This window comes from Anomaloglossus baeobatrachus, chromosome 5 (genome assembly GCF_048569485.1).
Source record: "Anomaloglossus baeobatrachus isolate aAnoBae1 chromosome 5, aAnoBae1.hap1, whole genome shotgun sequence".
Classification (NCBI taxonomy): domain Eukaryota; kingdom Metazoa; phylum Chordata; class Amphibia; order Anura; family Aromobatidae; genus Anomaloglossus; species Anomaloglossus baeobatrachus.
In genome coordinates, this window is record NC_134357.1 from 553083410 (window position 1) to 553107384 (window position 23975).

The window sequence follows — 23975 nt, forward strand, 5'->3', positions numbered from 1 at the left end:
CTCGGCCTCTTTCTGTCCTCGGCCCCTTTCTGCCCTCGGTCCTCGGCCCCTTTCTGCCCTCGGTCCTCGGCCCCTTTCTGCCCCCACACAGTATAATGTTCCCCCAGAATGTTCTCTTTATATGTTTCCCCTTATTATCTCCAGTAATTGTATTATTACAGCGGATTCTTTATGATGTTACATCGTCATCTTCTCCCCATTCAGGTCCCTACAATATCGGATCCTCTCAATGGGGATCTTCTATAGAAGAGAATTCTCCTGATTGCCCCGTGAAGGATGGACATGGACAGGGACAAGATGGCGGAGAGGATATTACACCTCACCCTAGAGATCCTCTTCCGGCTTACTGGAGAGGTGAGAGATACTGATGACGTCACATTACACCATTCTTATCTATGGGAATAACAGATGGACAGAACTGGAGAGGTGAGGACTCTGGAAATGTCTGGAGTGAGATTTCTTACTGTGTCTCTCCATAACCAGGATTACACAGTAGTGAAGAAGACCTCTAGTCAGCGCTGTCAGGACCCTGTGTCTGAGGGATGGGGAAGACCCCTGAGCCCAATCACGGGGCCTCCACCTCACCCCCCGATACATGAGGACATCAATGACCAGAAGATCCTAGAACTCACCTACAAGATGATTGAGCTGCTGACTGGAGAGGTGACACTGCTGGGAATGCTGGGCATTATACAGTAACGCTATGGAGGGATCGGGGGTGACGGTATCATTGTATGTGTCAGGTTCCTATAAGGTGTCAGGACGTCACCGTCTATTTCTCCATGGAGGAGTGGGAGTATTTAGAAGGACACAAAGATCTGTACAAGGACGGCATGATGGAGGTTCCCCAGCCCCTCACATCACCAGGTAATAGGACTAAATATACACGGCCTATAATTATCTGTATGTAAGGAATGCATTCAGTACCTGTATGTGTCTCCTCCAGATCTATCCAGTAAGAGGACAACACCAGAGAGATGTCCCCGTCCTCTTCTCCCACAGGACTGTAAACAAGAAGACCCCGATGTTCCTCAGGATCATCAGGTAGATGGAGAGAAGGTGTCATGAAATCTCCCTATGATGTGTAGACGGCTGTGAAGGTCTTGTGCTCAGTCTTGTTTTATCCTCCAGTATTATATGTGTTATACTTGTGTAATGAGAGTGGTGGAGATGGCAGGATTAGGGGAGATAAGAGCTTTGATGATTTCTTTTAGTTTTCAATAATGTTTTATTACATGAAGAAAGTATATTTAACTATATTCATGAATTATGAATTCGCTTCAAACTTTCAATACATATAACTCATATAGTATAATGCTTATAATTTTATTTTACATGAGGGAAAAGGAAAAGATGGGAGGGATGAGAGGGGTTTTATTAGGGGAGAAACCAGGGGAAGAATAAGGTAAGTGAGTAATAGGGAAGGAGGTTGGGGAAACATTCCTGCTTATTTAGTTCATGTAAAATATTGTTATGATCGCTTATTAATATTAACAAACGTTTAAAATACATCGAAAAAATGATAAGAAAAAACCTTATTTAAAATTAAATTCTCTTAGCAACTAGTAATTACCTTCACTGTAAATAGCTATGTTAATAAAGTATTTTACCTATAAGTTTATAACAATAAGTATCAAACACCTACAGAAAGTATAATAAAGGAAAGAAAAAGCAAAAAAAAAATTCCTTTAGGGTTCTTTCCAAAAAAAAAAAAAGATGGAAAGGAACCTCAAGTAGGCAATAGTTCGTGGAAAGAAGGGAAGATAAAAATAGGTTTTCCCCCTTTCCGACAATGGCTTATTTATAAAAAAAAAAATAAAAAAAATTAATGAAGCTCCAAGCTCATTCGGAAATCCTCTCCTATTAAGTTGACTATGGTGAAATAGATTATTATATTCCAATAATAGTTTCCTTTTGGATATGTTGAAGAGTCCTCTTGAAGATGAGCATCCTAAAAGGAATAATGGAAGGCCTACTGCGTGTCCATCCGACAATCCTCTTATAGTCAGTTGGCTGTAGAAAAGTGGGTAATGGTATTCCAACAATAAGATCATGGTAGTCAATCAGGATAAGTTCTTATAGATGAGTAGTCCTTGTAAAATAAGACAATATATGAAAAATATATATTACAAAATTCTTTTGTGAATTGTGCGGATTTATAATCCTTGGTGTAGTATAATTTTAACATTTCCAGGTTCATTTGAAAAGCATCTCGGTGAGAATCAGGTTTTGTGCTGTGGATCCTCACTTAGAGTCGCAATGAGCCTTAGGGTACCGTCACACTTTAGCGACGCAGCAGCGATCCCACCAGCGATCTGACCTGGTCAGGATCGCTGCTGGTCGCTGGTGAGCTGTCAAACAGGCAGATCTCACCAGTGACCAGCCCCCAGCCAGCAGCGACGTGCAAGTGACGCTGCCCTTGCACGGAGCCGGTTACCCGACGTTTACCTTAGTTACCAGCGCACACCGCTTAGCTTAGCGTGTGCAGGGAGCAGGAGCCGGCACTGGCAGCGTGAGAGTTGCGGAGGCTGGTAACGAAGGTAAATATCGGGTAACCACCTTGGTTACCCGATGTTTACCTTGGTTACAGCTTACTGCAGGCTGTCAGACGCCGGCTCTTGCTCCCTGCACATTCAGGATTGTTGCCCTCTCGCTGTCACACACAGCGATGTGTGCTTATCAGCCGGAGAGCAACAATAAAAAACGAACCAGGGCTGTGTGTAACGAGCAGCGATCTCACAGCAGGGGCCAGATCGCTGCTCAGTGTCACACACAGCGAGATCGCTAATGAGGTCACAAAAACCGTGACTCAGCAGCGATCTCAGTAGCGATCTCGCTGTGTGTGAAGTACCCCTTAAACCATGGGTCCCCAATTCCAGTCCTCGAGGGCCGCCAACAGTGCATGTTTTCAGGATTTCCTTAGTATTGCACAGGTGATAATTTAATCACCTGCACAGTTGATGATTCCAACACCCATGCAATGCTAAAGAAATCCTGAAAACATGCACTGTTGGCGACCCTCGAGGACTGGAGTTGGGGAACCCTGCCTTAAATCTTCCTCAGGAGTATAAATTGGAGTTATTTTGTTCTTAATCCAGACCATGAGTTTTGTGGGGAAACCCCATTTATACAGAATTCGCCACTCCTGTAAACGTTTGGTAGTATCTGTAAAAGCTCTCCGGGAGGCAATTGTCTCTCTAGATAAGTCAATGAACACCTTTATTTCATTATATGGTTCTGGAAGAAATCTGTTGTTTCTCAAGTATCTCAAAAGAATCTCCTTGGTACTAAAGTAGTGAAGTCTTAATATAACGTCTCTAGGTAGATCAGATGGTACAGTTCTCGGTTTTGGAAGTCTGTGTATTCTATCGATTGTTAAATCCAGCTCTGACAATCCAGGAATAGCTTTACGGATTAGATTTTTAACATAGTCTGCTAGGTTATTATTCGATATGTTTTCTGCTATGCCCCTCAGTTTTATGTTGTTTCTCCTAGATCTATCCTCGAGATCTGCCACTTTATTTTTTAGGGTTGTTAATTGACTCTGGATGTCACTTTGATTTTTAGAGAGTTCTTCAGTCTTGTTTTTGACCTCTACAATTCTGTTTTCATTGTCCGATATCCTACTGTTGACCGCCTGAAGGCTATCTTGTAAGATTTTTGTCTGTTTGCTAATTGCCAAATCAATATTCTCAATAATGGCGTTGAGTAGGCTCCCAAAGTAAACCTTGATAGCGTTGTTTCCGAATCCAAGAATACTATCCAGTTTGGCCAATGTCAGAGGATCCCTGGCAGGAGACATAGAAGCAATAGAGTCTATTCTTAGCCTTTGTTTATCCGGGCTTGTCCCTTCTAAATCATCTCTAGCATTTGAGATTGAGCTATAGGTAGCAACATGTTTTGTGGAAGGGTTTTCTTCATTGTCTCCTCCTTTTCTTTTGAGTGAAACTGACGAGTCCATATCCATATGGGAAGAGGTCGATGTGTCCAGATTGTCATATGTAGAAGGAATCAGCTTAGTGGGTTTAATGTATTGTTGTTTATTACTATCATTTGACATCCCCCCCATCTTGGTATGACATGTTGATTTTTACCTATTATCTCGTTTTTTTTTAAACAGTCTTGATGGTGCGAGGATATATGATTGTTTTGTGTTTTCTTATGAGATATTTCTCCTTCCAAACTTGTACCTTTTAACCCCTTTAGGACGAAGCCAGTTTTGTACTTAATGCCCAGGCCATTTTTTGCAATTCTGACCAGTGTCACTTTATGAGGTCATAACTCTGGAACGCTTCAACGGATCCCGGTGATTCTGACATTGTTTTTTCGTGACATATTGTACTTCATGATAGTTATAAATTTAGAACGATATTTTTTGCTTTTATTTGTGAAAAAATTGGAAATTTGATGAAAATTTTGCAATTTTCAAACTTTTAATTTTTATGCCCTTAACCCAGAGAGTTATGTCACACAAAACAGTTAATAAATAACATTTCCCACTTGTCTACTTTACATTAGCGCAATTTCTGAAACAAAATGTTTTGGGGTTAGGAAGTTAGAAGGGGTCAAAGTTCATCAGCAATTTCCCATTTTTTCAACAAAATTCACAAAACCATTTTTTTAGGGACCACATCACATTTGAAGTGACTTTGAGAGGCCTAAGTGACAGAAAATACCTAAAAGTGACACCATTCTCAAAACAGCACCCCTCAAAGTACTCAAAACCACATCCAAGAAGTTTATTAACCCTTCAGGTGCTTCACAGGAACTAAAGCAAAGTGGAATGAAAAAAAGCAAAAAATAAAATTTTACCTAAAATGTTGCTCTACCCCAAATTTATTCACTTTTAGAAGAAATAACACAACAAAATGAACCCCAAAACTTGTTACCCACTTTCTTATGAATGCGCCAATACCCCACATGTGGTCAGAAACCTTTGTTTGGACAAATGGGAGGGCTCGGAACAGAAGGAGCAATATTTGAATTTTGGAAAGCAAATTTGGCTGAAATAGATTGCGGGCACCATGTTGCATTTACATGTCCGCTAAGGTACCTAAACAGCAGAAACTCCTCACAAGTGACACCATTTTGGAAACTAGACCCCTTAAGGCTTCTATCTAGGGGTATAGTGAGCATTTTGGATCCACAGGTACTTCACAGATTTTTATAACGTTTACGTTGTCACATTGAAAATTTTCATTTTTTTCTCAAAAATGTTGCTTTAGCATCAATTTTTTCACTTTTTCAAGAGGTAATTCCAAAAATTTGACCCCAATGTTTGTTACCCACTTTTTTATGAGCGCGGTGATACCTCACTTGTGGTCTGAAACCTTTGTTTGGAGAAATGGGAGGGCTTGGAACGGAAGGAGCAATATTTGAATTTTGGAAAGGAAATTTGGCTGAAAAAGATTGCGGGCACCATGTCGCATTTGGAGAACCCCTAAGGTACCTAAACAGCAGAAACCCCGCACAAGTGACCCCATATTGGAAACTAGGCCCCTCAAGGAATTTATCTTGATGTTTGGTGAGTACCCTGAACCCCCAGGTGCTTTACAGAAGTTTATAACGTTGAGCCATGAAAATAAAAAAATAAAATTTTACCACAAAATTGTTACTTCAACCAGGTAGCTTTTTTTTTCACAAGGGTAACAGGAAAAAAATCACCATAAAATTTATTGCGCAATTTCTCCTGAGTTTGTTGATATCTTGTATGTGGTGGAAATCAACTGTTTGGGCACACTACAGGGCTCAGAAGAGAAGGAGTGCAATTTGACTGCAAAATTGGCTGGAATCAATAGCGGACGCCATGTTGCATTAGGAGAACCCCTGAGGTGCCTAAACAGTGGAGGTCCCCCACAAGTGACCCCATTCTGGAAATAAGACCCCTTAAGGCTTTAATCTAGGTGTATATTGAGCATTTTGAATCCAGGAATACTTCACAGAATTTGATAAGCTTAGGTTGCCATATTGAAATTTTCATTATTTTCACAAAAATGTTGATTTAGCGACACATTTTTAACTTTTTCAAGAGGCAACAACAAAACGTGTACCCCACAGGTTGTTATCTAATTTCTTGTGAGCGCAGGGATACCCCACATGTGGCCAAAAACCTTTGTTTGGATAAATGGGAGGGCTTGGAATGGAAGGAGCACCATTTGAATTTTGGAAAAGTTGAAGTAAATTGCGCGCACCATGTCACATTAGCAGGGCCCCTTGGGCACCTATACATCAGAAACCCCCCACTAGTGACCTCATTTTGGAAACTGGACCCCTCAAGGATTTTATTCAGGAGTATAGTAAACATTTTGAATCCACAGGTACTTCACAAAACTGTTGCTGTAGCAACAAATTTCTCACTGTTAAGGGGGCTTTACACGCTGCGACATCGCTAATGCGGAGTCGTTAGGGTCACGGAATTGGTGACGCACATCCGGCCGCATTAGCGATGTTGCTGCGTGTGACACCGATGAGCGATTTTGCATCGTTGCAAAAACGTGCAAAATCGCTCATCGGTGACATGGGGGTCCATTCTCGATTATCGTTACTGCAGCAGTAACGATGTAGTTCGTCGCTCCTGCGGCAGCACACATTGCTATGTGTGACGCCGCAGGAACGAGGAACCTCTCCTTACCTGCCTCCCGGCCGCTATGAGGAAGGAAGGAGGTGGGCGGGATGTTCTGGCCACTCATCTCCGCCCCTCCGCTTCTATTGGGCGGCCGCTCAGTGACGTCACTGTGACGCCACACGGACCGCCCCCTTAGAAAGGAGGCGGTTCGCCGGTCACAGCGACGTTGCCGGGCAGGTAAGTATGTGTGACGCATCTGCGCGATGTTGTGCGGCACGGGCAGCGATTTGCCCGTGTCGCACAACAGATGGGGGCGGGTACCCACGCTAGCGATATCGGGACCGATATCGCAGCGTGTAAAGTAGCCTTTAGGCTATGTGGCCATGATCCAGCGACACGGCGTCTAGTACCCAGTGTCAGCCTCCTGCAGAAATGTGAGTGTTGTCCACGGGAGAACGCAGCTGCGCATGCCCACGATTTGGGTTCAGGCTGCTGTGGACTTTAGTTCTATTCTACCTGCAGAGAACACTCATCTCCGCAGCATAAATTGACATGCTGAGGCTCGGGAAGCTGCGCCACAGGTCGATTTATGCTGCGGAGAAAAGAAACACAGTGGGCACGGGATTTCTAAAAATCCTGCCACTGTGCTTCTACTGCACAACACAGCGTTATGGACGCAGGGAAAACACTCTGCGCCCAAAACGTTGCAAACCCTGATTGTGGGCACACAGCGTAAAATGCTACAATGGATGAATGGATAGATGTCAAACATATATAACGTCCCACCCCCCTGCATATTCTAAGCTGGCGCCCTTTAGTGCCTTTCATGTGACACTAAAGGATGCCTAGCCTTGTATTTAGCCCAAAAAAAAAAAAAAAGAATTAAAATAAATGACGTGGGGTCCCCCCTATTTTTGATAGCCAGCTAGGGTAAAGCAGACAGCTGTAGCCTGCAAACCACAGCTGACAGCTTCATCTTGTCTGGTGATCAATTTGGAGGGCTCCCCAAGCTGTTTTTTTTTTTTTAATTATTTATAAATAAATAATTAAAAAAAAAAAAACAAACGTGGGGTCCCCCCAAATTAGATCACCAGCCAAGGTGAAGCTGACAGCTGGGGTCTGGTATTCTCAGGATGGGAAGAGCCACGGTTATTGGACTCTTCCCAGCCTAAAAATAGCAGGCCGCAGCCGCCCCAGAAGTGGCGCATCCATTAGATGCGCCAATTCTGGCGCTTCGCCCCAGCTCATCCCGCGCCCTGGTGCGTTGGCTAACGGGGTAATAAATGGGGTTGATACCAGGTGTGTAATGTCACCTGGCATCAAGCCCAGCAATTAGTTATGTCACGGCGTCTATCAGATACCCGACATAACTAATTGACAGTAATAAAAAAAAAAAATTGACAACAAAAAAAAATTTATTTGAAAAAACACTCCCCCAAACATTCCCTGATTGACCAATTTATTGAAAAGAAAAAAAAAATCCACAATAATCCATTTGGACGTCCCACGTCGACTCTGGACCTTCTAGAATATGGGGGACACGTTCAGGGAACGTATCCCCCATTTTCTAGGAGGGCAGACCCTCCATTTGAGGAGAGTGGGTGCAAAGAATCTGCACCCACCCTCCCCGGGTCACAGCTGCAGAGTGCGAGCAGCCAGCGTCCTGAACACAGGAAGCTGACAGCCGCGCTCTGCACATGTGACCGGAGTCTGCAGAGAAGGAGCCGGAGGAGGGGGCCACGGGGGATCAGAGCTGCGACAGGTATGTATGACACCGGGGGAACACCAGGGGGGGGGTAGGGGGGGACCCGGCAGGGCCTAGGGAGCAGGTTTCTGTCGTAAGTGTTATGGCACATACGACAGAAACCATAGGAACAGTGGAAATGCGGCCGGCGCGCTGCTGTGCTCGCCGGTGCGCGCGGCCATCTTGGATTTTCGGGAGGGGGTTGGGGGTCGGGGGGGCACTTTGGGGACACTGGGGGACCGGAGGGAACCGGGAAAAAGATTTATCTCCCATCTGGCATGTTTGATCATGCCAGATGGGAGATAAATCATTTTTTCCCGGCGCGGTCATTTACTATAACTTGATGATCGGTATACGGTGTATACCGGTCATCACGTGACTGGGGACCGGAAAAACCGGCCCGAATCATGATCTCCAGGGTCTCAGCTACCCCCGGCAGCTGAGACCCCGGAAATTTTCTGACTCTGGGGGGCGCTAGACCCTTTTTTCCGACCGCCGTTAAAAAGCGGCGGATCGGAAAAAGTACCCTTATTTACCGCCGTTAAAAGGCTTATCGGCGGTCGTTAAGGGGTTAAAAGATTCACTGTTTGTTTGGGTTACCTTATTTGAATTAATCCCGAAATCTCTTGGGTCTGCCTTTAAGGTGTTAATCCTAGGATCAGGATTATTTTTTTTCAAGTTTTTTTACTCGTATTTAGATTGAAAGTTTTTTCTTTGGAATATATACTGGTTTCACTTTCTGTTTAGTGTCTTTATCCATCTTAATATGTTTTGATGTACTGCCCCTTTAAATATTGGCTTAAATATATGGATTATTTCGTAACCTTATGGTATGAGGCGGGGTTCCTTTAATATTTTTATTAAGTCCTCTTACAAGTGTAGGAGCTGGATCAGCCTAGCTACGTTGAGTTGAGCTGTCAGATCCAATGTAAAGTGCTTTCCTGCATATTTGCCGCTATCAGCTATATCAGATCCTCTGGCTGCCACATATCATTGGACACCACCAAGTCTGCAGCATATTGGATAGGAGGCAGAGGTTTATGCAATTTATTAATGACTTTTACTGACTGTCACACTTGTTCTTATTCTCTTTTGCAAATCATGATGAGTGGTAATATATTCTTTGTTGATAATAAGAGGCTGCCATCTTTCCAATGTAGCTATGAGTTTTACTTTCACTTTACCTCAAACCGTTGTTATGGCAACAACACTTGCTGTAGCTCCAGCTCAGTTCTTTAATCGGCCTTTTAAAGTTAATAAAATCATTAAATTATGTATGTATGTGAAACAAAAGGTTTTTCAGCTGGTCTTAGCGAAGACTAGGTATAATAGTGAGACCAGAGCAGAGCTTTATTATGGGAGTGTGAAGCGGTAGGAAGACTATTACAGTGTAGTACAATTACACTTACCGTATTTTTCGGACTATAAGACGCACCTGACCATAAGACGCACCCTGGTTTTAGAGGAGGAAAATAGGAAAATAAAATTTTAACCAAAAAATATGGTCATGACACACTGTTATGGGGCGAGGATCTGCTGCTGACACTGTTATGGGGGTAATGTCCCCAAATTCTCTACTAAGGTACCCCATTCTGGTAAGGATCCTCCTGCCTTGTATATGATCCTGCTCATATACCCCCATCCTGCTCATAATATATACCCCCATCCTGCTCATAATATATACCCCCATCCTGCTCATAATATACCCCCCATCCATCCTGCTCATAATATACCCCCCATCCATCCTGCTCATGATATACCCCCCATCCATCCTGCTCATGATATACCCCCCCATCCATCCTGCTCATGATATACCCCCCCATCCATCCTGCTCATGATATACCCCCCCATCCATCCTGCTCATGATATACCCCCCCATCCATCCTGCTCATGATATACCCCAATCCTGGTATATGGCCTGTGGCACAGAAAAAAAAATAAACGTTTATACTCATTTTTCCTCACTCTCTGAAGCACCGATCTTTGTCTCAGCTGCAGCGCCGCTGTGTGGAGCAGTCACAGTGTGTGGAGTCGTCACTGTTGTCTGCAGCATCGCGAATCGATGTCTTCCTGTCTGTGCCGGTCAGCTGAGCTGGTGGACACTAGCGGCGCGCACAGCGATGACGTCATCGCTGTGCGCGCCGCTAGTGTCCAGATCAGCTGACCGGCACAGACAGGAAGACATCGTGCGATGCTGCAGGGGGACGGCGCCACACTAGGTGACGGGTCAGTACACTGATTCACTGCTCCCCGCGCTGATAATGATGCACGGGGGGCAGTGAATACAGCCGCACATGATCACTCCAGGCTGTAGTTGCCAGGGGTGATCACGTCCGGCTGTTAATTATGCGCGCACCCAGCCGCCCATCACCCCGCCCACCTGTCAGCGCCGGTTTCGCTGAGAGATGATGGGCGTGCATATGTAATGAGCGGGCCCACGTGGTCACGGCAGGCGCTGCTGCAGCCTGCTCGTGCCCCCAATGGCCCGCTCCACCGCAGCACCCACATTCCCGGCCGCAGCCCTATAGTCAGACCATAAGATGCACCCCCCACTTTCCCCCAACATTTGGGGGGAAAAAAGTGCGTCTTATGGTCCGAAAAATATGGTACATCACCTCACCAACTTCTGTCTTTAATATCTCAGCTATCCCAGCTCCGATTTTCACGAGGTAAATTTCTACAGTATCCTGGGGACCTCCAAAGTCCAAGGAATCACTACTGTAGAAGGATCACAGTCTTGACATTTTTAATATCGTTGCTTTTGAGGAAATCGAAGGGAGCTCACTTTCACTTGCTGCTACGTCATTGGCTCCGCCCACAAGCCTCTCGATGATTCCTTTTAGTTCTCGTTCACACTACTGTATTTTCATTATAATTGCTGTCCATAAAATAACACAATGGATCGCCCTCAGACCATTGTTATTGGATGTGGCGGGGCAGATGGGAGATTTTCCTTTCTCACTGACAGAATCTGAGTGTGAGAATAATCCCAGCATCCTCTAGGGCCTTCTGTAAATTGGAGGAGACTCGTCCATTCAGGTCTGTGTCTGCACAATCCTCAGATTCCCACCAGCTCCACCATACAGCAGACAAGGTGTTACGGATACATTGCGATTCTATAATGTAGGAAGCTGTAAATGGTCTTGTAAATTATTAATAGCGGCTGTAAATACCGGATTGTATATGGATGACAAATAAGAAAAGACTTGTCCTAGTTTTCTGGATGAAGCTGTGATGATATTTTATCCTGCCATGTGATCCTGTTGGACTGGAGAACATTTGTGACAAAATTTCCTAGTTTTTTAAGTTGAAGGTAAACATCCCATTCCTTTAAAATCTATTCATACCTGGTGAACTTTTCCACATTTTATTCTCTTTACAGCCACAAATAAATGGATTTTATTGGGGTTTTATGTGAGAACAACACAAAGTAGCAAACACTTGTGAAGTATAAAGGAAATTTACATGGATTTCAAAATATATTTAAGAAATATAACTGAGCATTATGGTGTGCATTTGTATTCAGCCCCCTGAGTAAATACCGTATTTTTCGGATTATAAGATGCACTTTTGAGGGGTGTGTCTTAAAATCCGAATATAGCTTACCGGGAAGTGGAGAATTTGTGGGGGGCTGTCTGTGCGTTTCTGTGGGCCGGCTGCCTCTCTGGGCTGGTGGCTGTGCGGACTGCGGTGGCTGTGCGACTGGTGTGCCAGTGTGTCCGTGCTCCAAGATTCAAATGATGGCGCCCGGACTCAGCGGATGAGAGCTCCATCTGCGCATGCGCCGTTTCTTTGAAGCCCGGACCGCAGACAGACTGGGACATTCGCCGCACCGGCCTACTCCACCACACAACCTCTGCAGCTTCCACTGCCACAGACCCGCCGCTGCCAGGACTGCCCCGCCACTGCCAGGACTGACCGCTGCTGCTAGCACCGCCTCTGCCTCCTGTGACCCTGCTCCACCACCGTTGCCATCCCACTCCTGTAAGACAACACCGGAGTATAAGACGGACCCCATTTTTTTCTTTTACCTTTTTTTTTTATCTCTAAATTTGGGGTGCGTCTTATAAGACAAAAAATATAATTTGCAGGACCTCCTGTTACTGCTGACAGTGTTTTGGGGGATGCGTCTACCAGCTTTGCACATCTAGAGGTGACATTTTTGCCCCTTCTACTTTATAAAACCGCTCTATCTCAGGTTAATTGGATAAAGGCGTCTGTGAAGCAATTTTCAATTCTTATGTTTTGCTTTTTATTAATGTTCAGTCTTCCACAAAGGCCAAATCTGTGGAGTTTATGACTTATAGTTGTCTTGTGGACAGATTCTCCCCCTGAGCTCTGCATCTCTCCTGTTTCTCCACTGACCATAGACCTCTTGGCTGCTTCTCTATAATTAGTGATCTCTTTGCTTGGGATGTCAGTTTAGGTGGACGACCATGTCTTTGTAGTTGTGTAGTTGTGCTATATGTGACAACTCAGCATCTGGAGATTTGTGTGAAGGATGAACTGTTCTTAATTAGTCCAGACGTAAAGTTCCCTTGATTGGCAAATCAAGAGAAGTTAGCTATAGTTTCATGTCAGACTGACCGGAGCCCTATTGTCTGTTAAATGTGGATTGCCTCAGCATCTCTGACTACATCAATCAGAGGAAAATGATGCAGTCGGACTGAAATGAACCAATGAGAGAACTGCCATCTCCCAACAATCTTGTAAGACACAATACCCTGAAATGAGAACTAAGGGGTATAAAAAGGGCTTTGCTCCTGTCACCACATTCATTCTACAGGACTTCAGGCTAGGATCCACGGTTTCAACTGGAGAATCACAGATCTGCGTCACTGCTCTATGCTGAGCTCACAAACTTGCTTGGAGAACCCAGGTGAGGACAAATCAGTTGCCTGGCTACATATCTTGCTGTGCTCGGTCAGCTTTCCACTTGCCGCTATCTCCTCTCAGTGGGTGCTCCTCAAAAGCGGGCTGCTGCTGGCTAGGATAGTTGGCCCAGGAAGCCTCAAAGTCACAAAGATTCTAATGCCATGCGAGACAATGGATGAGTGAGACTCTGTCGCTTGTACTATCTTGTGTTCTTGCTGGGAATGTACGATACGTGTTTGCCTGTTGGTGAACTAATAACGTCTTCCCAATGTGTGGTTTCCTCACTCTGTGTTGTCGGAATAGTGTCCTGACCACAAGGAAGGAGTGCGGGTTTTCAGTGGGATGAGCCCTGGTCCGAGTGGTCTCTCTGAAGACTAGGCCGGTAGACGACCGTACCCACTGACCCTCGTGTCTCCACACTATACTGCTGCCATTTTTGGATGATGGATTGAAAAGTGGTTAGTCAGATGTTCAGAGCGTTCACCATTTTTTTTTAATAGCTGAACCCTGCTTTACTCTTCTCCACAACTTTATCCCTGACCTGTCTGGTGGTTCCTTGGTTTTCAAGATACTTTTTGATCCCTAATGTTCTCAAACAAAACTCTGAAGCCTTCACAGAACCGCTGTAGTTATACTGAGAATAAATGATACAGGTGACTGAATTTACTAATTATGTGACTTCTGGAGGCAATTGGTCACTCGGGCATCATACTACAAGGTGTTTAATACAAATGCACGTGACAATATTCAGATTTAAAGTTTTAAATATTTAGAAAACCATCTATCATTTCCTTTACACTTCACAAATACTTGTTTCTTAACCCCTTCACGACCGCGGGCAGTAAAATTACGTCCTATTTTAACGTGACTTAACTACCAGGGACGTAATTTTACTGCCTAAACTTCATTTGATTGCCGTGGCCATAGCAACGGCTTTCAAATGATGTCCCCTGCTGTTTCTTACAGCAGGGGACCTTTGCTTCACCCCAGGGGGGGTGGCATCGCCACCCCCCATCGACGATCGATGTGATTGGCTGTTTGGTACTTGTGCAAATGAAGTCATCTACACCACTGACAATGATGAGGTATTTGCGTTTGGGCAGAATTGCAGTAATTGTCTGGGAACTGGTGACAACCAAAGTACGATGACTCCAAGAAGACTTGATATCCTTTGTGGCAAGAAAATAACTGGCATTAGTTATGGCAGCGGCCCTCATGTACTGGTCTGCACTGAAGATGGAGAGCTTTATGCTTGGGGGCACAATGGGTACAACCAGCTTGGGAATGGTAACACTGTCCAAGGTACCGTTCCTATCCAGATCTGCGTTGAACTGAAGAAAGTGATGCAAGTGGCTTGTGGCTCCCATCACTCAATGGTGTTAACGTCAGAAGGAGAGGTGTTTGCCTGGGGATACAATAACTGTGGACAAATTGGTTCTGGCACCACAGCAAACCAGCCAACCCCTCGCAGAGTGTGCGCCCAGCTACAAACCAAGGTGGTCATTGCCATAGCTGCTGGACCAACATGTTCTATGGCCATAACAGACAATGGACAGGTTTATGGCTGGGGTTATAATGGTACTGGTCAACTTGGCGTTGGGGGTACAGGAAACCAACTAATTCCCTGTAAAGTGGTGTTTGTTCAGCAAGTGTGCATAGTTCAGGTGAGAATAATTCTTGTTAAATTGCTTGTGGGTTATTAGTGAAGTTTGATGAGATTTCCCCCTTTAATACTTGTTTATATAAGCGAGCATTCTCCATCCAGTGCGGTCCTCCGCTGCTCCCATGATTGTGTACAGGCTTCAGCCATAATGTCACATCTCCGGTGCTGCAGCCAATGATTGGGCTCAGCGGTAGACGACAGTTTTACCCATTGAGACATCCCCCATAAACTTACAAATGGAATACCCCTTTATAACCTTCAATGACCTCACTGCTTCACCACCGCGCGGAGCTGCCGCCCCACCACCGCGCGGAGCTGCCGCCCCACCACCGCGCGGAGCTGCCGCCCCACCACCGCGCGGAGCTGCCGCCCCACCACCGCGCGGAGCTGCCGCCCCACCACCGCGCGGAGCTGCCGCCCCACCACCGCGCGGAGCTGCCGCCCCACCACCGCGCGGAGCTGCCGCCCCACCACCGCGCGGAGCTGCCGCCCCACCACCGCGCGGAGCTGCCGCCCCACCACCGCGCGGAGCTGCCGCCCCACCACCGCGCGGAGCTGCCGCCCCACCTACACCCCACCTACTGTCTCCTCCCCAAAATCCTTTAGGATGTAAGCCCGCAAGGGCAGGGCCCTCTTCCCCCTGTGCTAGTCTGTCTATTGTAACGTGTACATGTATTCTGTATGTAACCCCCTCATGTACAGCACCATGGAATCAATGGTGCTCTATAAATAAACAATAATAATAATAATAATAATAACCGCCAACCACATCTTTCGCACTGATTTCGGTAAAAATAATACCGGAAATAGTGCGATACTGTGAGATCCGGCTATGATGTGCTGTAGAAGCTACAGCAGATCATAGGTGGATCTCAAACATGCCGCCCCCAGCCCCTGCAGCACTGATTGGAGCGATCGTGCTATGACGCGCAATCGCTCCAATCAGTGTGCAGTGGGGCAGTCTGATCTGCCGGTGGCCGCCCTCCCCAGGCCTGTGCTAGTCTGGGGACCCTCCCCCAACATGTCTGCAGCGTGCAGCACTGGCTGGTACTAGTGGTACCACGCCACCGCTGCTGCTGCTGTCACGGAGCAGGAGCGTTGAGTATTGTGCTCACCTTGCAGCCCCTGCGCGCTCTTGTGATGGCCCCTGCCCGTGATCCCCTGCGATCTGCCCCCCCCGACATCCCGATCTGCCCCCCGCCATCCCAATCTGCCGGCCTCCCCCGTGATCTCTATTCTGCAGCCCCTCCGGTATCTCCCTCCTCCTCTGCTCTCCTTGCAGCCCCTGCGCGCTCTTGTGATTGCTCCTGCGCGCTCCCGTAATGGCCCCTGCCCGTGCCCCCCTGCGATCTGCCCCCCCGACATCCCGATCTGCCCCCCCGACATCCCAATCTGCCCCCCCGACATCCCAATCTGCCCCCCCCGACATCCCAATCTGCCCCCCCGACATCCCAATCTGCCCCCCCGACATCCCAATCTGCCCCCCCGACATCCCAATCTGCCCCCCCCGACATCCCAATCTGCCGGCCTCCCCCGTGATCTCTATTCTGCAGCTCCTCCGGTATCTCCCTCCTCTGCTGTCCCCGTCCCCCTCTGCTGTCCCCCCGACGTCCTCTTACCTGTCCTCACCGGCCGATCACATCTGCCTCCATCGCTGGGTCCTTCTTCTTGGGTCTTCTGCTGAGCTGTCCAACTTCCTGCCTGCTGGCTGCTGCTGTAAAGCTGTTCCTTGCCTTCTGTTCCTCCTGATAATCCTCTGGGTACTGTGAGTATAAACTTTTTTTTTTTTTTTTCTTTTTTTTTCCTTTATCCCCTTTCCATTTTTACACCTCATGCGACCGTGCGTCCCGCCGAGCGCTGATCAGGGATGCAGATAACGTATCTGCATCCGTGGTCAGTTTTCGGCGGGACTTTTTTTCCCGTATTCCCGACGCTTTTTGTATCGCATCTGTCCGTGCGTCCCGCCGAGCGCTGATCAGGAATGCACATAACGGATCGGCATCCCTGCTCAATTTTTGGCGTGACAAAAAGCATGGGGATACGGAAAAAAAAGTCACGCCAAAAATTGAGCAGGGATGCCGATCCGTTATGTGCATCCCTGATCAGCGCTCGGCGGGACGCACGGACTGATGCAATACAAAAAGCGTCGGGGATACGGAAAAAAAAGTATCGCATCTGTCCGTGCGTCCCGCTGAGCGCGGATCAACATCCCTGCTCAATTTTTGGCGTGACTTTTTTTTTTTTTTTTTTTCCGTATCCCCAGCGCTTTTTGTATCTCATCCGACCGTGCCTCCTGCAGCGGCCGATCAGTGCACTGCGTCTGTGCGTTTGAAAAGTCAAATGGCGTTCCTTGTCTTCTGAGCCCCGCCATGCGCCCAAACAATTGATTTCCACCACATGTGAGGTATCTGCGTACTCGGGAAAAATTGCACAATACGTTTTATGGTGCATTTTTTCCTGATACCAATGTAAAAAGAAAAAAAAAAAAAGCTACCTTGTTGCTGCAAAAATTTAAAAAAAAAATTTAAAAAAAAAATAATTTTCACGGTTCAACGTTATCAACTTTCAGTGGAGCCCCTGGGGGTATAAGGGGCTCACTAAACATCTAGATAAATTTCTTGAGGAGTCTAGTTCCAAAATGGGGTCACTTGTGGGGGAGCTCCATTGTTTAGGCACCTCAGGGGGTCTTCAAACCTGACATGGCGTCCGCTAATGAGTGCAGCTAATTTTGCATTCAAATGGCGCTCCTTGCCTTCCGAGCACTGCCGTGTGTCCAAACATTTGATTTCCACCACATATGAGGTATCTGCGTACTCAGGAGAAAATGGACAATACATTTTATGTTGCATTTTTTCCCGATACCCTTGTGAAAAAAAAAGCTACCTAGTTGAAGCAACAGTTTTGTGGTAAAAAAATGTTTTTTTCCTTTCACGGCTCAACGTTATAAACTTCTGTGAAGCCCCCAGGTGTTCAAAGTGCTCATCAAACATCTAGAAAAAATATTTGAGGGCTCTAGTTTCCAAAATGGGGTCACTTGTGGGGGAGCTCCATTGTTTAGGCACCTCAGGGGGTCTTCAAACCCGACATGGCGTCCGCTAATGAGTGCAGCTAATTTTGTGTTCAAAAATTCAAATGGCGCTCCTTGCCTTTCGACCTCTGCCGTGCGCCCAAACAATTGATTTTTACCCCATATGGGGTATCAGCGTACTCAGGAGAAAATGCACAATAAATTGTAGGGTGCACTTTCTCTTTTCTCCCTTGTAAAAATGAAAATTTTATGGCTAAAGTAACATTTTTGTGTTAAAAAGTAAAATTTTCATTTTTTCCTTCCACATTGCTTTGGTTCCTGTGAAGCACCTAAAGGGTTAATAAACTTCTTGGATGTGGTTTTGAGCAGTGTGAGGGGTGCAGTTTTTAGAATGGGGTCACTTTTGGGTATTTTCTGTCACCTCGGCCTCTCAAAGTCACTTCAAATGTGATGTGGTCCCTAAAAAAAAATATTTTGTAAATTTTGTTGGAAAAATTAGAAATTGCTGATGAACTTTGACCCCTTCTAACTTCCTAACGAAAAAAAAATTTCTTTCGAAAATTACGCTGATGTAAAGTTGACAAGTGGGAAATGTTATTTAGTAACTATTTTGTGTGACATATCTTTGATTTATGGGCATAAATTTTCAAAGTTTGAAAATTGCGAAATTTTCCAAATTTTCGCACAATTTCCTAAATTTTCACAAACGCAAAAAGTATCGACCTAAATTTACCACTGACATGAAGTACAATATGTCACGAAAAAACAATGTCAGAATCGCCAGGATCCGTTGAAGCGTTCCAGAGTTATAACCTGTCAAAGTGACACTGGTCAGAATTGCAAAAAATGGCCCGGTCATTAGGGTGTTTTAGTGGCCGGGGGTGAAGGGGTTAATGCTGGTATATCACACAAAATCATAATAAAATACATTTACATTTGTGGGAGTAACGTAAAAATAAGTGGAAACTTTCCGGGTGTGTGAATACCTTTTTTCAAGGGGCAAAAATACTTCATCACTCAAGATATCAAGAAAAAAAACACAGTTTGTCCAAAGACAATAGTCAGCGCTTGACCCAAAAACCTATAAATCTGCAGCTAGGTTTGAAGGCAAAATCCCCTCTAATTACCTGGGGTAAATTATATAAAAAGGAGAATTTGTTGACGGTCATAAAAATAACATTCTAAAATCTCAAAAAAAACAGCGCTGAAAAAATGTTTGAATACTGAAAAATTAATTTATTAATAACCTTGTTCTAGTTGTAAAATGACAATATTTAATACAATAATAATCACAAAAACGTACAAAAAGTGCAGCTAATTTTTTAGTATTATATTTTGTATAACACGTCTATTTTTATGTATCTTGTATAATATTTTGCACAGTATTTTGCATTTGTTGATGGTGATATAGTGCTATTGAATCTAATTAAGTTTGAGCTTAAATAGGATCCAAAGTAACAGCTGAGCTATCCTTGAGGAAGGGGACAGGTAACGCCCCCGAAACGCGAGTCGGATTTTGCTCAGCTCATCACTTAGCAGGGTACCCTGCTAACGGAGGGAGTAACAGACCGCTTACAGGGCAAACGCCCAAGCCGCCTTTGAGAAGCCGCACATTCGGTCTGCCACTGCTCGCTCGTTGGCTCTGCTCCTTTTGGATCCAGGATCATGAGCTAAAAGGAGATCTACACAGAAAGAATATCTGCTAAACGGGAGGAAAAAGCATCGCGCAGAGACTACAACACTGAAGTTCCCCTGCCTGACATTGCAATCAGGTATACCTTAGTGGGGCAGTGTAACGTGCCGGTGCCCTGCTGTATTCCCGCTAAACTCTACTATCAGAGTACGGGCAAATTCAAATATATTTAACGAGCATCTGGACCGCTGTGGCTTTTGTGGCTTTCTTATTAAAAGCCCCTACCTGCAAAGCTTTTGGTATGGGAATTGGGAACGAACAATTATCTGGACATATACCCATGTTAATTTGATGGTGTTATTACGGATTGCTAATACGATTCCCTACATTTATTGAATCACCACTACCCCATTAATCTAATTGATCGTGACTGCCTGCCGGCCAGGGCTACATGATTATTTGGTTCGTTCTGTGTGCTTTGTGCGGCATTTTTTGTACATATTTGTGATTATTATTGTTATTGTATTAAATATTGTCATTTTACACCTAGAACAAGGATATTAATAAATTAATTTTTCAGTATTCAAACCTTTTTTCAGCGCTGTTTTTTTGAGATTTTAGAATGTTATTTTTATGACCTTCAACAAATTCTCCTTTTTATATGACTCAAGATATCAGACTAGTTCCCTAGATCAATGTCCCATCACAAAATCTAGTACTGATAATCTACAATAATATACTTTTTACGGAAGGCCTCCATGTCCGCCTTGAAGTTTTGTAGTCTATCAACAATTATCACATCATGTGTCAGAGAGTTCCATATTCTCACTGCTCTTACAGTAAAGAATCACCATCTGTGATTATTATTGATTCACCGTGTCATCATTGCAGGCCTCAGTTGTAAAAAGCTCATTAGAAATATCTCAGTGATGCCCCTGATATACTTGTACATTGTAATAAAATCACCCCATAGCCTTTGTATTTCCAAAATAAATAACCCCAAGCTTGCTAACCTGTCCTCCTATTGCTGTCCTTCCTTTCCCTAAAATGGTCGCTCTTCTCTGCACCCGCTCTAGTTCAGTTATGTCCTTTTCATTCACTGGAGCCCAAAATTGTGCAGAATATTATAAGTGTGGCCGCACTAGTGACTTGTATAGAGGCAAAACTGTTCCTGTCCGGAGCATCTGTGCCTCGTTCAATGCATCCTATTATTTTATCTGCCTTGGCCGCAGCTTACTGGCACTGGTTGGTTTTCTCGTCGACCCACACACCCACATCTTTTTCATGTCATTAATATGCAGTAATTTTGAGACTATTTAAAAACATTGCAGTCTAAAATTCAGACGAAAAAATCTGAGAAGCTAAAGCCTGCAAACATACAACCCAACAGGCGAATACTTATAAAATGGTCAAGTGCCATAAATGTGGAGTAAAAGCCGCTTCTCAATATTATTGGATCAAGGATCTTCATTTTGGTTCCCTCAGCCCAAAACCATGAACCGTCTTCTCCTTCATGCCATGCATGTTAGCGTTGTTTCTGCAGCCAGTGATCAGATATAAAGTCTCCAATAAGTATATTACTATACAGGATTCTTATGATGTTACATCGTCATCTTCTCCCCATTCAGGTCCCTACAATATCGGATCCTCTCAGTGGAGATCTTCTATATAAGAGAATTCTCCTGATTGACCCATCAACGATGGATATGGACAGGGACAAGATGGCGGAGAGGATATTACACCTCACCCTAGAGATCCTCTTCCGGCTTACTGGAGAGGTGAGAGATTCTGATGACGTCACATTACATCATTCTTATCTATGGGAATAACAGATGGACAGAACTGGAGAGGTGAGGACTCTGGAAATGTCTGTAGTGAGATTTCTTACTGTGTCTCTCCATAACCAGGATTACACAGTAGTGAAGAAGACCTCTAGTGAGCGCTGTCAGGCCCCTGTGTCTGAGGGATGGGGAAGACCCCTGAGCCCAATCACGGGGCCTCCACCTCACCCCCCGATACATGAGGACATCAATGAGCAGAAGATCCTAGAACTCCCCTACAAGATGATTGAGCTGCTGACTGGAGAGGTGACACTGCTGGGAATGGTGGGACATTATACAGTAACGCTATGAAGGGATCGGGGGTGACGGTATCATTGTATGTGTCAGGTTCCTATAAGATGTCAGGACGTCACCGTCTATTTCTCCATGGAGGAGTGGGAGTATTTAGAAGGACACAAAGATCTGTACAAGGACGTCATGATGGAGGTTCCCCAGCCCCTCACATCACCAGGTAATAGACAGGACTAAATACACACGGCCTATAATTATCTGTATGTAAGGAATGAATTCAGTCCCTGTATGTGTCTCCTCCAGGTGTATCCAGTAAGAGGACAACACCAGAGAGATGTCCCCGTCCTCTTCTCCCACAGGACTGTAAACAAGAAGATCCCGATGTTCCCCAGGATCATCAGGTACATAGGGAGATTTCATGGCATCTTCTCCCTATGATGTGTAGACGGCTGTGAAGGTCTTGTGCTCAGTCTTGTTTTATCCCCCAGTATTATATGTGTTATACTTGTGTAATGAGAGCGGTGGAGATGGCAGGATTAGAGCTGATCATAGATGTGACTTCTCTATCTGTCTGTGACTTTTACAATATTTGTTTCAGGGGGAAGATCTGACCCATATTAATACTACAGAGACATATGTGAGGGGTGATGAGCGGAGTAAAGCGGAGATTCCTACAGATAACCGCCCAGGTGAGTAGTGACCACTAAATGCAGAGAAGTCACAGATTCTTCTCAGTAACCGGCTGTGGCTGCTTTATCAGGGTTGTAGTCCGGCCATATCAAATGGTCACCATTCTGCTGCTAGACCACCACATGCTCCTCCACCCAAACTGTCCCCATTATTTTGGGCATTGGACGCCCTTCTGTTGGAGTGAGATCTGTATCAGGCAGATCTTACAGGTAGGATCCATCCTATCCCCTGAAATTAGAAGACGTTGACCCTTAACTGCCCAGATCTCTAATATGCAAAGCCAAATGACAGTGTATGTGCAGACAACTTAGAAAATAATGGGAAGAAGAATCTAATGTTTGGTGGACCCCTAAGAGAAAGCGGAGGGTAATGATGCTGGTGCCGTCCTAGATTCTTAGTTTGGTGCCGTGTTCACCAGGTGAATAAAGATTGATTGTTCTCAGTGGGAGAAACAAAATAATAATCTTGTAGTTGATGAAGAGACCTCAGTAGTCTGGAAAGCTTGCTCTGTAACTTATTTTATTTTAATTCGTCATTAATAAGTATCATAACTACAAGATTCTTATTGGTTTTCCCACTGAGAGCAATGACTGCATCTTCCTAGAATCTCGGCATCTTATTGATGGATCTTCCTTCTCTCCCTTCTGCTGAATGTGCTGATAGGGGCGTTTTTACCAAAGTTCAGCACAGTGTAACTGTAAGATATGAGGGAGGTTAGAATTACCCCACAGTGGGTGCATGAAGGCCGGGCAGCCCACCCACAGGATTTCCAAAATGTAATTAGAAAAAAAAAAGGAAAGTAATAACACATAAAGTTCTGATATTTTTACATTCAAGATCCTGAAAGATATTTTCTCTGAATTGTACAAATGTCCATTCTATAAGAACTTGTACTTGTATCGTCCATTGTGGAGTTCGAGAGGCAGAAAGTACCGTATTTTTCGCTTTATAAGACGCACCCCCAAATTTGGTGAAGGAATAGAGAATTTTTTTTTAATAATTGGGGTCCCTCTTATAATGCCAGTGTCCATCTAACAAATCATATAGGGTATATGTCCCTCATAGCCCCCCCATCCTAGAATTAGCCCCCTTAATCTGGATATGGCCACCTTATATTGAATATAGCCCCCCTGTGGCTGCCACACACGGGCCCCCCCCCCCCCTGTGGCTTCCACACACGGGCCCCCCCCCCTGTGGCTGCCACACACGGCCCCCCCCCCCTGTGGCTGCCACACACGGCCCCCCCCCCCTGTGGCTGCCACACACGGCCCCCCTCCCCTGTGACTGCCACACACGGCCCCGCCCCCCTGTGACTGCCACACACGGCCCCCCCCCCCTGTGGCTGCCACATACGGCCCCCCCCCCCCCCTGTGACTGCCACACACGGCCCCCCCCCCTGTGGCTGCCACACACGGCCCCCCCCTGTGGCTGCCACACACGGCCCCCCCCCTGTGGCTGCCACACACGCCCCCCCCCCTGTGGCTGCCACACACGGCCCCCCCCCCTGTGGCTGCCACACACGGCCCCCCCCTGTGGCTGCCACACACGGCCCCCCCCCTGTGGCTGCCACACACGGCCCCCCCCCCTGTGGCTGCCACACACGGCCCCCCCCCTGTGGCTGCCACACACGGCCCCCCCCTGTGGCTGCCACACACGGCCCCCCCCCCTGTGGCTGCCACACACGGCCCCCCCTGTGGCTGACACA

The 23975-nt window shown here is 45.7% G+C and overlaps 2 protein-coding genes across 2 annotated transcripts in view; both read left to right on the forward strand.

Annotated features, from left to right (window-relative positions):
* Positions 1-208: 208 nt before the first annotated feature.
* LOC142312244 (uncharacterized) overlaps positions 209-23975 on the forward strand; it is a 31187-nt gene continuing 7420 nt past the window's right edge. The window contains exons 1-5 of the mRNA XM_075351166.1: positions 209-354; positions 484-663; positions 744-867; positions 947-1044; positions 22179-22269. Of these exons, the coding sequence (XP_075207281.1) occupies positions 277-354; positions 484-663; positions 744-867; positions 947-1044; positions 22179-22269 (571 nt within the window). The 5' untranslated portion in view covers positions 209-276. The remainder of the gene's footprint in view (positions 355-483; positions 664-743; positions 868-946; positions 1045-22178; positions 22270-23975) is intronic.
* LOC142310564 (RCC1 and BTB domain-containing protein 1-like) lies at positions 13155-21817 on the forward strand. Its single transcript, XM_075348084.1, has 4 exons — positions 13155-13188; positions 14151-14848; positions 21416-21595; positions 21677-21817. Exons 1-4 carry the CDS (start codon positions 13155-13157, stop codon positions 21815-21817), a joined length of 1053 nt encoding a protein of 350 aa, XP_075204199.1.

What these genes read in the sequence shown, in the direction of transcription:
- LOC142310564 (XM_075348084.1), top strand. Translation starts at nt 13,155, where the DNA reads ATGCTGAGCTCACAAACTTGCTTGGAGAACCCAG. An exon ending in AACTTGCTTGGAGAACCCAG is followed by an intron (nt 13,189 to 14,150) that starts GTGAGGACAAAT and finishes TGTTTCTTACAG; the next exon opens with CAGGGGACCTTTGCTTCACC. An exon ending in TTGAGCTGCTGACTGGAGAG is followed by an intron (nt 21,596 to 21,676) that starts GTGACACTGCTG and finishes TGTATGTGTCAG; the next exon opens with GTTCCTATAAGATGTCAGGA.